Source organism: Trachypithecus francoisi, unplaced genomic scaffold (assembly GCF_009764315.1).
Source record: "Trachypithecus francoisi isolate TF-2019V2 unplaced genomic scaffold, Tfra_2.0 Lachesis_group1, whole genome shotgun sequence".
NCBI lineage: Eukaryota > Metazoa > Chordata > Mammalia > Primates > Cercopithecidae > Trachypithecus > Trachypithecus francoisi.
The window spans coordinates 144,999,077-145,012,845 of NW_022681454.1; the positions used below are offsets into that span (position 1 = coordinate 144,999,077).

At 38.9% G+C, this 13,769-nt stretch overlaps 1 protein-coding gene across 7 annotated transcripts in view; it reads right to left on the minus strand.

Annotated features, from left to right (window-relative positions):
- Positions 1 to 13,769, minus strand: part of NR3C2 (nuclear receptor subfamily 3 group C member 2) — a 376,656-nt gene that overhangs the window by 173,251 nt on the left and 189,636 nt on the right. For 5 of the 7 annotated variants that reach the window (XM_033215444.1, XM_033215442.1, XM_033215443.1 and 2 more), the window contains one exon: positions 9,714 to 9,865. In XM_033215444.1, coding sequence (XP_033071335.1) covers positions 9,714 to 9,865 — 152 coding nt within the window. The remainder of the gene's footprint in view (positions 1 to 9,713; positions 9,866 to 13,769) is intronic. The other 2 variants (XM_033215445.1, XM_033215446.1) reach the window with 1 other exon arrangement.

Here is a 13,769-nt window from a genome sequence, read left to right on the forward strand (position 1 = left end):
GGGGTGGGGGACAGGGTCTTACTTTGTCTCCCAGGCCGAAGTGCAGCAGTGTGATCAGCTTACTACAGCCTCAACATCCAGGTTCAAGCAATACTCCTGCCTTAGCCCCCCAAGGAACTGAGATTACAAGCATGCACCACAATGCCTATTTGATTGTTGTTGTTGTTCTTTTTGTAGAAATGGGGTTTTGCCATGTTGCCCAGGCTGGTCTCGAACTCCTAAGCTCAAACAATCCACCCGCCTAAGCCTCCTAAAGTGCTGGGATTCCTGGCCTGAGCCACCGTGCCCAACACAGTCTCCATCTAATAGTCTTCCACCACCTGCCTCCTCTCCATGACAACCTAAATACTTACCCATCCTTCCCATCCTGCCAAGGCTCAATGTTAGTATTTGACAACAGTCAATTTACCAATTTCCATTTCTGGTGTCAAATCATTCTCAGTAATATCAAATCACACAAATTATATGAACATAACTACACCACGAGTGCAAGTTCTGTGAGAGGAGCTTCATGTCCTAGGACTCTTGGGTATGTTTTCTGAGCCACTAGGCACAGAGCAGACATCAAAGAGCGAAGAGCTAGTAGCGTTCAGCTTTGTATGAGGAAGGTCATTCTGCCAATGGTTCTCTGAGCCTGATAGGCTATATCTAATTTTTATCACACACAGGAAATGAAACAAATGAAACACAGGAAGATAAAAATTTTAAATAAAGCTTTAGATTAATATTAAGATGTTAAAGAGGTACTTCAGGATAGTAATGGTCATTTTTTTTTACATATGAAGCTCATTCCTTAAGAAAAAATAGAGATTACCCAATTTCTTTCCCATTAAGGCAACAGAAATTCAAATTAACGTTTCAACTTGGAATGGGTAAGAGTTAATTATTTAGAGTATAGCAAGATAACTGTTAAATTATAATGTGCTCTTCCTGAGTATTCTAAAGCCAGAGCTGTTGTCCTACTTTTTGATGGGTAAAAATAGTTGGGTAAAATCTGATATTACTCTGTGAGAGGCAATATGGCTGATGTGTTAAGTACATAGAATCAGAAGGCCTGGGCTGCCTGGGTTCAAATCCCAACAGAGGCTCTTCCTTATTACTGGGTGACCTTGGACAAGTTATTTGCTACATGCACGCCTCAGTGGACGGATCTCTAAAATGAGGATAGATAATAGCCCCACACATTTGACAGAATTATCAAGAGGATTAAAATGCAAATAGACAATCATGCTCTTAGCATAAAGAGCACAAAGTCCTCAATAAATATTTATTATTTTTAAGAATTAAAGTATCATACCTTTAAGCCTTGTTAAGAAATAGTCAATGTTTTTCCTGTGACAACAATTGCTGAGCGAGTTTAGATTCAACGATATTACCTTTCCAAACTCACAAAACTTTGGCTTAAGAAGGCTATTATAAGAAATAAATGAGATAAAATATGAAGTACTTGGCACAGAGCCTGCACCTAATAAGTACTCAGTAGCTATTCTTATAGGACCAGGTGGGACACAGAACTAAATATTTTCTCAGAACTACTACTTAAGTCTATAACAAACTATTCTATTAGTACCAATGGGAGAGTTACTTTTTAAATCTTAGGATACAAATCAGATGAAAAGAGTAGGCACATTAAAACCAAAGTAGCTCATGAAAATTTTCTTATAAACAGGCAATTCCCTAAACTAGTTTTTAAGAACATCATGAGTCAGGTGACGAACTGTTCATTGGCTTTGGGTTGGCTGCTAGAAAGCTGAGCGCCAAATAAGTGGCCAGCCTCAACAAAGGCCTTGAGGCATATATTCTTTATATCATCTCCATGCTTGGCTCAATTTTTCCCTCTCTTGCTCTAATCTCCCCTCTCTAATGTATTTTTGTTTCACTTAAATTTCATCTTCAACTCTTGGAAATCTGTGAGCTACCTTGGATTATTTTCTGAAACAAGATGGGTCGTAAACAAACACATAAACTTGGGAAATAACTTCCAAAATTACATACTGTGCTCCTTACTTAGAGTTTTCAAATTTGCCATGTGAAGTGCACCTTGATTTAAAATTTAGGCTACAAGCAGCTGTCCTTGGATAACACTAATTTACTTTTAGCTCACACATTTCTACTTCAAATCATTTTCTAATAAATTACTTCAACATACTTTCCACTTTGGAGAAACAAGTGGCATGGTGACAGAAACAAGGGCGAACCCCACTCACATAAGTACTTACCAACAACACATCAACCAATGTTCTTGGAGCACCTGCTGCATGCTGGGTGTTGCCTCTGCCCTGGTCAGCAAACCAGATTCCCTCAATATCATGTTTGGTTTGGGGCTCTGGGCTGATTAACCTTCATAATAACCAAGGCATAATGATAAAGAACCAAACCTAGGATTGAAAACTGCATAGATTCAATAATGCCTGAAGTTCAGCAAAAATGGTGAATAATCAGAGACAAAGTAACTACGACTTTTCTGTGTGCAAGCTGGAAATGGAAGAAGACAGACCAGTTATTCACACACGTGGGCCACGCATGCACTCAATGTCCTAGACTTATGTTCTTCATGGTTCTAACCTTGGCCTACTCTGTCTCTCCGAATACTGATTTCTTGGCCATCTGCATCCACTTTCACGGATGATGATTCTGAAATCCTTATTTTTAATCTTGCCTTGTATCCCAAGCTTCAAAATTAGATATCCAACTACCTCTTAGATGTACCTGAATGTCCCATAGGTATTTCAAACTTGCCTTAAACCAAAACTCAACCAACTCCCCTTTAAAAAAAACCTAGCAATGGTTTTTCCACCATAACCAATCACCTTTTCATATATTACATAAAGAACTCATTTGTTATGCTTAATCTTTTCATCACCCCTCACTAGAATGTAAGCTCTACCAGGGCAGGGATAGTTGTCCAAGATGTCTCCAGCTATGCTTAGAAAGGTACCTGGCATTTAGTAGGTATTGAGTAAATGTTTGCTAAGTAAATGAACCTTTCATCCCTTACCCTCAAAGCTGCCCCCGCTCCAGTATTCCTTATCTCAGTGAACGGCATTAGCAGCCAAGCCTGGGGAGTCATCCTAGACCTTCGCTGCTTCTCTTCCAATACAGAACTGCCCATGTTACTTTTCAGGTGGTCTTATTATCTGCCCATCCTCTCAATCCCTGAGAGTGCTGGTCTAGGTCCACCCTAGGTCATTTCTAGCTCAATTGATGAAAACAGCCACCATTTAAATAAGTATACCTCACAACAGCCAGATCTTAAATGCAAAACTGAGCTGACCGTTCCGCTGCATGAAAACATTCAGAGGTTCTCTTTTGCTTAAGGATGAATTTAGGCCTTCCTTGGAGTCCAAGACCTGGTCCCAATCTGCTCATTTAACCTCACTTCCTATCACTTCACATCTGAAAGTTTATACAGTGGTAACACAAAATTGCTTCTGGTGCCCTGTGCAAAAACAGCCTGTTCTTATGCCCTCTGAGCAAGGCCGAGTCTGATCTCTCAAGAGTCAGCGTGGGGGTCAATTCTTGGAGAAACCTTCCCTGACTTTTCAGGGTGGCCTAAATGTCACGGCTTTATGTATTCCCACAGCAACCAACCGAAGGGATATCAAAAATCCGGGCAAACATTTGCCATTAGCACTACAGTCTTATGCTTATGGAAGGAGGAAAGGAGTGTTCATTAAAATCATAGATATAACCTACTGGGTAGGCATTTATTTAGCCTCTTACAGTAAATAATTAGAGTCAGGTTACCTGATTCCTAAATTCTGAAAACGGTGAAAAGGAAAAAAAACTTTAAGATGTTTCATGAGAAAACAGTAAGCAGACAGTCCTTGGTTTCCTATATCTGACACAGCAAATACTGTAGTTGTGACAATGGGCTCAGATGCTCATGAGCTTCCTGTATGTGATTCATGAAGACACCAGGGACTGTCTCAAAATCATTCATTAAAAACATCTAATAAATGTAATTTAAATTATTCCCCTGCTTTATCAGTTAACTGTACATTGCCAGCTATAAGGAGATAGCTATATTTGAATTATTATGTAGTATTAATAACATTCTGATTTAGCTTGTGTCCACTACAATTAAGTTCTCTGTTTTGTGGCACAAATGCTCACTGCCCCCACCACACACAACTCCCACCTGCCGGTACCCTCGCTTGTTCTTCCCTCTTGCCCATGAGTGTGTGCACACACAGCATTGACAGGGATAACGTGGCTTATGACACACTGAAACACACTTGCCTCTGGAACTGTTCAGCTCACTCATTCATTTTGGAGAATCAAAGAAAACTAATGATTCATCAACCACTACATTTCCTTAAAAATATTTTCTCCCATAGAATACACAATCAATACATTTAAAGATCTTTAAAATGTATGCTGTGAACTGAACTACATGGGAAAGAAATGAGGTACTCATTCACAGGCTTGGCTGTCTTAAAATATTGCCTATTTGAAAAACCCCAAGATTAACTTATAACTGTATCTTTTAAAGCCATTTAGTTTCAAGATATAGACCTAAGTCTCTTCCTTCAAGGGAAATGTGTGAGTGTGGAAACTAACATCATACAATTTGGCTGACCTTACCAAAATATGGACTGTTAGGTCTGTTTTAAAATTTTAAATTCAGTTGACTTTACATAATAATCAACTCTCTTCCTTTTTTACAGCCATACAACTATTTAGTGATTTGTGGTAGCTGTGTCTTCCAGACACTGCATACATACTGAGTATTCAAAAAGGAAATTAGGTTATAAAATAGTATGCTGAATCTAGTCAACTGTGTTCATTGAGGAATCACAAAGTAAAAAACACAGATGAGATGGAACTAATGGCAATTTACCGGGGAGGGGGAAGTCATTCAACCTTGATTGCTCTTATGCTACATGGGTACATTTAAACATTTATTTGGTGGCCACTAAATATCCTTGCTAGATTGTGGAGATAAGACTCTGCCTTCTCTAAAAACTTCTAACAGAAGAGGTAAAGCCTGGTTGATGGCTCTCAGTATTTTCTCAACTGTGAGACTCCCAATGGTCGGACTGCCACAGAGGCTTGTGACAGGAGTACATCTCAACAGTTCAGTCCGCATCGGAAAAGCCCCTCTAGGAAATTTCCACAGATCTCCATTCCCCACACACAGCCTTTGAGAACTGCTGGTTTAGAAGGATCTTGCCACCTGAAAGGGCAGCTCTCAGGACAAAATAACATTACAGGAAGAATGAAGATCTAACAAAGGAAAATGAAGGGCTGAAAAATGAAGACCTAACAATGCAACATGATTGTATCATTTACATCATCTCTCTACATGAACATTACCAGGAACTTTGGCATTTGTTTGTAGAGGATAGTAATAATCTAATATTTTGGTGCTGCTTTATAATTTACAAAATATGTACAAACATGTTTTCAGGTAATTTTTCATAGCAATGTTCAGGTAGGGCAACACTACTTTTCCATTTATAGACAAAGAAACTGAGGCCCAGAGAAGTTTTAAATAACTTGCCTTAATCTCATACCTAGTGAGTGACGTAAAAAATTAAAACTAAGTTTCTGACCCTTGAAGCCAATCTAGCTTCCACCACAAGGGAGAACCCTTTTTAAAAGTTATTATTATTATTTTTAAGACAGAAAGGTTCTGAAAATCTTCAAGGCAAATAGTGATTCATATTTAAAAAATAAATGTATAAATCATTTGTAAGGTATAATAATATGGCTATTAACTGCCATTATTGGCTAACAAGTTATTTTGGAAGAGAGTTCTAAGTGTTTTTATATGAAATGTTTAAGAAGAAGAAGATAAGAACACACATACATCCCATTAAACAGAGCACACACACACAAATTCATACTTTAAAAACATAATTTACAGTCTGCATACACAGTCACTACCATAGCAAGTTTTAGGGTGATGCACTCTAGAGCATAAAGCCTTAAGGACATCAACTCAAAACTCAGACTGGTGTGTTTTTCCTCTTGTCTGCTCTCTAGGGATTATCTTCATGTTCTGTTCCTGGTGCCACTATTTCCTTTTAGCTTTAAATGACTTCCCTCAAATTAGCTCCCTCTACCCACCTTGCCCAGAATTCTCTGCTTCCGTAATCTAAGGAGGGGATCAGGGATGTCAAGGGACATTGGAAAACAAACTTAGTTAAGTATTTAAATATACATCCATACATATGTATATGTATATACATACAAAGTCACATATATACATACAGACTAAGAGTACTAAACTGTGCCTTCTTAGTGCTTAGATCACTTCCTTTATTAGAGTCAATGAGGCATGAATAGACTAACATATAGGGTATAATTTTCATGAACTCAAGAACTGATATGGCAAAATAGCAAGGCTATATTATGAGATAGAGAATCCATACTTTAGCTTAGGTATAGGTTTGGAGTCCTATGACTTGAGTAAGGGTCTAACTTTGGCCTTGGGATTAGGAATAGATTGGGTGACTAAGTCCGATCCCAAATGTTTTCATCTACAAAAGGAAAATATAACGACACCTATATACCATGATTTTGTGAAATGAGTTTTACAAATATTATAAAGCTTTATAAAAATAATCTCTTGTTAATTCAAAAATATTTTATATAAAGATAGCCATCTTTTTCACATATTTAATCTCTCTCACACACACAGGATAAAAGAGTAAACTAACAAAACATACAAAAACACAAAAACAAATAGGTCTTTACTCTCACGAAATTTAGATTTTAAATTTACAGGATTGTTTCAAGCAGGTGAATGATTAAAGTCTAACTCCCAAATCAATACAAAATAAACTATATTAATACAAGTCTTAAGAAGACATTCATACAGCCAATAGACACATGAAAAAATGCTCATCATCACTCGCCATCAGAGAAATGCAAATCAAAACCACAATGGGATACCATCTCACACCAGTTAGAATGGCAATCATTAAAAAGTCAGGAAACAACAGGTGCTGGAGAGGATGTGGAGAAATAGGAACACTTTTACACTGTTGGTGGGACTGTAAACTAGTTCAACCATTGGGGAAAACAGTGTGGTGATTCCTCAAGGATCTAGAACTAGAAATACCATTTGACCCAGCCATCCCATTACTGGGGAGATACCCAAAGGATTATAAGTCATGCTGCTATAAAGACATATGCACACATATGTTCATTGTGGCACTATTCACAATAGCAAAGACTACTGTGAATCAACCCAAATGTCCATCAGTGACAGACTGGATTAAGAAAATGTGGCACATATACACCATGAAATACCGTGCAGCCATTAAAAAAAGGATGAGTTCGTGTCCTTTGTAGGGACATGGATGCAGCTGGAAACTATCATTCTCAGCAAACTATCGCAAGAACAGAAAACCAAACACCGCATGTTCTCACTCATAGGTGGGAATTGAACAATTAGATCACCTGGACACAGGAAGGGGAACATCACACACCAGGGCCTATTGTGGGGAGGGGACGGGGGGGAGGGATAGCATTAGGAGATATACCTTATGTAAATGATGAGTTATTGGGTGCAACACACCAACATGGCACATGTATACATATGTAACAAACCTGCACGTTGTCCACATGTACCCTAGAATTTAAAGTATATATATATATATATATATATATATATATATATATAAGGCATTTACCAAGTTTCATTATCCATGGGCCATCAGCTTTCCAGTGAAGGAAAAAGTTACACCTGCATTTAGGTTTTTGTATGTTTATAACTGAGTTATAAAAACAATTCCCTAGGTAATTCCACAGAAACTACTTAAAACAAGAAAAACTAAGCAAGAACTTCTAGAAAACCTTTTGCTTCAGAAGTAGGGAAGGGGCAGGTTCTACAAAGAGCCAAAATGTGGGTTCTGACATGAAGGTAGATCTATAGGTAGGGCCAGCTGGCCAACTGCCTGCTCCAAAATGCCCTTCTCCACGTCACTTTATTTTGACATACTACTTACTTTGTTTACTAATTAATTGAGTCAGAAAGGCAGATTCTTATATTGGAAAGCACAAAGTGGCCTGAGAAAGGTGCCAGATGTAAATTTCACCTGTTTATCTTCTACTGAACCAATCGTATAATTAAGGAAAGAGAGAAGGAGGCAGGAGAAGCCTTACAAAAGCAAACTGACTTCAGTAGTGTGCAAATTTGTTTTTCCTACTTTCTGAAAAATTGGCCTTCTGGTAACAGAACCCACATTTTCCTAAGGGAAACGTCCTTCCCCATTCTCGGTCTAGATGGTTGAGGTTGTCCAACTCCAGCCAGAACCAGCCTATCCAATTGCTACATTTTCCAGCCACAGGCACTGGGGCAGAGGTGGGCACGTGAGCCAAGTTCAATCTGAGGAGATTCCACTGGGAGCTTTTATAGGAATTGCTAGGAACAGAAAACCTCTTTTTAATGGAGGTCTGGTAGCTGTCTCAGCACCACGAGAGAACGTGCATGAGAACAGAGCCAGAACAAAACCAAGCAACTGAGCGAGCGGGACTGAGTTCTAACGACCTGGCTTAAGACCATGGCTTGCCTGAAGCCAAGCATACACTAGGACTTTCCAGTATGTGGGCCAATGCATTTCCAATGCCGCTTCAGTCAGTTTGCTGAATTTTCTATCACCTGTAACCAAGAGCTCATAATCCTGAGAAAGAATTACTGAGCTCCTGCTACCAATTCAATGCTAGGTTTGAGGACCACCAAATAATTAATAGTGTAAATAATGTAAAAATCATGTAATATCAATTAAGGCAAAAATCAATCTCAAGAGAAAGAATAATTACTTGGTTAACTTTTTCATTCCACAACTAAAGATATGACCTTGTGATCTCTGGCAAAACAGAGGGAAAACATTCAAGTCACTCATGTTTAAGCCTCTGAAGCACCAAATCATCTCTAAGAAAACTTCCCTGAGAAATAAACCTTAGGGAGTCTTCATGCGGAGCCCCTTAGTGAATGTAATTGTCTATTACACGATGAATCTTTTACTAATCGCAAAAATTCTACACTTTCACCAGACACAGTTTTCAATATCAATAAAACCATCTGGTCTAAGTCTGATGGTAACTAACTGCTTGTAAGTGAGGATGGGGAAAGGTAAAAATAAATTAAAGACAGTTTCTCCTTAAGGAGTACAATCTTGGGTCAGAAGCAAAAGCTAGCCTAACTATGCATAGTGAATCTCAGTCAGGTTTTTCATTTAACATGCTCATTTGGAAACTTTCAGGAGGAATAAAGGCGGGACTCACACAGGGACCTGGGGCTTGAACCAGCTGGTAAATGAAATTATTCTGTATGGAACACAAATCACAGACTTGATTCTGATATTAATGTTTTAATTTGCCACAAACACATATTCATACGGAAACCCAGAAAAGGCAGAAATCATGTATTCTGTGTGTGCCTAGTAAAACTGCTATTCCAGAACACACAAATTAAATTTATGATGACACGGAATTATTTTTCTGAGTCTTACTGAAAAACAAACTGTGACAAACAACAAAAAAACCTCTTTGGTTGATCCTTGCTCAGAATTTCAAATTTTGCTCATTAAATATTGCTCTGTGGAAAATCTACAGGTGGTTTTTATATAAGGCACTATTACTGTTTATCACTGACAGATGAAATCAAAATTCTTTTTGAAGAATTCCCAATAATGCTATAGCATTAGCTGTACAAGTAAACTACACACTAGGAAAAAATACGTAAAAGGAACACCCACATGAACATTTACCTTCCACTGCTCTTTTGAAGAAAACTTTGCAGCTGCCACAGGTGACTACCCCATAATGACATCCTGAAGCCTCATCCCCACACACCAAACATATTTTTGAAGGTCTTGAAGATCCAGTAGAAACACTTCGTAAAGTAGAGCTGGGGAAAGAAATTGAGATTTAAATAACTACACTGTAAAGGTACATTTAACATGCTGCACAGCTTAGCTCAAAATTTGTCAATAATCATGGTTCCAGACAAGAATTCAGTATGTAATGGTCACATACTACATGACTCAGCAAAATAAAGGTAAAACCTGATATGAATGGAGCAATGCTATCAAGGCTATTGTATAGCAAAGCCTCTTCTCAGTACTGAGAAATAAGAAATAATCAAATGTAAACCTCTTTCCTTCTTTTCCTATTTCTGGAGAAGGTTTACCAGAAAACCACATTATGTGCACTTTAAGTGGGCAATGCAAAGAATCTTGAACCAAGTCATCAGGGACGTATTTGCTGTCCTTTTGTTTCTGCATCAAAGAGCAATAATAATATTACTCAACACTCTTCAGACTCACATATATATAATAATTATATATATATAATTGAGATATATAATATCTCAATTATGCCAAAAAATTTTTAAACCTCCCCTTTCCAAAATAATCCACTAATTTAAAAAAAATTTATCTTGTCTCAACTGCAAGCAGTTTTATCCCTCTAAGCTCCCGCATTTTTTCATGTTATCTTATATAGATGTGTTCTAATTACTTCATTTTGCTTACTAATTTGAAGGGACACAGCCAATAATAAAACAAAAAGCCAGAGTAAATATCTCAGGTATGTTTCATGGTAAGAAACTGAAGGGCTCTCTGGGAAACAGTTTTTAGGGACAAATGTAACCCTTTAGGCAACAATCTGTATGAATACTTTTTAAGGGGAATCTTCTCAAGATATATCTTGATATATTGTGTTACTTGATGACACGCCCTAAATAAAATGTTTTAACTTCTGATAAGGAATCACAGTTCAGTGACAGTTTAGATATGTACCAGGCAGGCAAACACATTGATTTTTCAATTTGCAGTCCACATACATTTCTTGAATATTTACCTGCAGGTCCTGTGCAAGATGCCAAGGGAAAAAAATACAAAAATCCAGTCTCTGCCCTCCAAGTTGGTGGGGGCATAAACCATTATGAAGATCCAGTAGCAAAACTTCATAAAGTAGAACTGGGGAAAGTGCTATGGTGCATTATGGTAAGCGCTATGGTGCAGGGTAACGGGGGAAGCACATTGTGAATAAAGGAATTACAAAACACTTCCCCAAAGGTGTCAGCTAACCTGAGTTTTGAAGCATGACTAGGTGAGAGCCAGAGTAAGAAAGGGGGCAGAGGCGGAAGAGTGTGCAGTGGCTCAGAGAAATGGGATCTGGATGGGCTCAGAAAACTCTGGGTAGAGTTGCTCTTTGTCACTTTTATCACCTTGCTGTCAAAGCTTTGGCCTCCATGCCAAACAGCAGAAACATGGAAAAATGACAATGAAAAGGCTAAAATGGTTACGTTACAGTGAAGATTTCTCTATTTTTCAAGTCTGCTAAAATGTGATAATATTGTTTTAATATTTGTTTAAAGTATTTCGAAGTATACTCTTACCAAAAACAAATGAAAGAACAAGCTATACAGCTGCTTAGAGCATGACTGCCGTTCTAGAAAATGACTTCTTAAATCAAGGACTGAAATAATGTTCCCCAAAGTTGTTTCTCCTTCTGAGAAAAGTGCTCTTTATTATTTTTATTGGTATCCTTTGACTTCTTTATGGCATTCAAAACATTCCATTTCAGCACCAGTAACTTCTTCAACATATTAGCTAGTAAAACTCAATCCATACCCTGTGTGACTTGTCTTACACTTCACAAGAAAATGCCACGGCTTTGTAAATATTTAGAACATAACTTAAAATCATCATGAAAACGTAATTGCTTTTTCACAACTACAAGCATACATGGGATTTTTATTCAACATTTCTGTGGGCCTTGATCCCAGTACTATTTTATTGGGATCTTAGCTTCAGTCTTTGGAACTCTCCTCTTTTTCTATCCCAACTTACTTTCTTGGTGATCTCATCTAGTCTCTTGGCTTTCAGTATCACCAATATGCTGGCAACTTCCAAATATTTATCTCTAGCCCAGACCCCTCCCTGGAATTTCAGACCCATTTATCCAACTGCCCACTTGGTATCTCCACTTGGGTGTCTAACACGCACCTCAACTTTAACATGGGCAAAACTTTGCGGATCTTTCCCTGCCTCCAAACATGTTCATTTCACAGATATCCTCTTCGCAGTTAATGGCAACTACTATGGGTGGAATTGTGTCCCCCCAAAACTCGTATGTTGAAGTCCTAGCCCTTAGTATCTTGTAATGTGACTTTTGAGATTAGGGTTGTACAGATGTAATTAGTTAAGATGAGGTCATACTGGAATAGGGTGGACCCCGAATCCAATAGGACTGATGTTATTATATGCAGGAGAAATTGGAACACAGACACCTGTATGAGGAGGACACCATGTTTAGATTAAGGCAGAGATTAGGGGACGCTTCTGCATGCCAAGGGACACCAACAATTGCCAGCAGACCACTGGAAGCTAGGTGAGAGAAATGGGATTCTTCATCACTGCCCGCAGAAGGAACACATCAACCGATCTTCAATCTCTAGCCTCCAAAACTGAGAGACAATACATTTTCATAGCTTAAGCCACCTGGTCTGCAGTACTTTGTTATGGCATCCCTAGCAAACTAATACAATAATTCTTTCCTTCCAGTTGCTTGGGCTAAAAAGCACGGACTCATCTCTTTTTTTTTTTTTTTTTTGAGACGGAGTCTCGCTCTGTCGCCCGGACTGGAGTGCAGTGGCCAGATCTCAGCTCACTGCAAGCTCTGCCTCCTGGGTTTACGCCATTCTCCTGCCTCAGCCTCCCGAGTAGCTGGGACTACAGGCGCCAGCCACCTCGCCCGGCTAGTTTTTTTGTATTTTTAGTAGAGACGGGGTTTCAGCGTATTAGCCAGGATGGTCTCGATCTCCTGACCTCGTGATCCGCCCGTCTCGGCCTCCCAAAGTGCTGGGATTACAGGCTTGAGCCACCGCGCCCGGCCCGGACTCATCTCTGACTCTTCTCTTTCTCTCACACTACACTCCCAGCCCTGAATCTGTTAAATTTTATTCATTTTATCCACAGAATGTATTCAGATTCTGATCAATCTCCAAAAACTCCTCCAGCACCATCTACTTTGAGCTGTCAACACCTCTTACCTGGGGTTCTGCAGAAGCTTCCTAGCTGATCTTCTGGGTTTCTCTTAGCTCCGTTCCCCGCCCCGACCACTCTTATTCCCTGCCAGCCCCTGCCAGAATGACCCTTATTCATTCATTCCTTTTTTCTTATTTCTATACTCTATCCCTTAATGATCTCATCCACAATCCTAGCTTCAAACAGATCGCTTGGTGAATGACTTTCCAAATCTTTACAGCCAGCTCCAACCTCTCCCCCATGTTCCAATTTCAAGTCTGCCTTATTAGCTTCTTGAGAATACCATGCTCAAAACAATATTTACTTTCTTTTTCCAGATTTTGACGTTGTGAAAGAGTACTGCCATCTGCTAGTTACCCAGGTTCAAACCTTGTACTCTTCCCTCAACTATCTAATCTAATCAGTTACCACCACGTCCTGCTCAGTCCAGTTTTGCAAACTCTCACATAGCTTCTTTGCATCCCACTGTTGGTAACACTGGTTCAGACCCTTGTTACTTCCCAAGGGTTCTTCCATAACTCTAGCTTTTCCTTCCAGTTCATTCTACAGTGACTGCTGACAAATGAATCTGAAGATAAAGGTTCTGACTGTATTACTTCTATGCTTAGAAATCTTCAATCATCCCTTCTGAATGCCACTACAAATAAAAACCTTAGTAGGATACTTAAAATCTTTCTCCCTACTATCAGCCTTCTCCTTCAGGGTCTAATCATAATGCTTAACCTTATGCTCAGCACATGCCAACATCCCTGTTGAAGT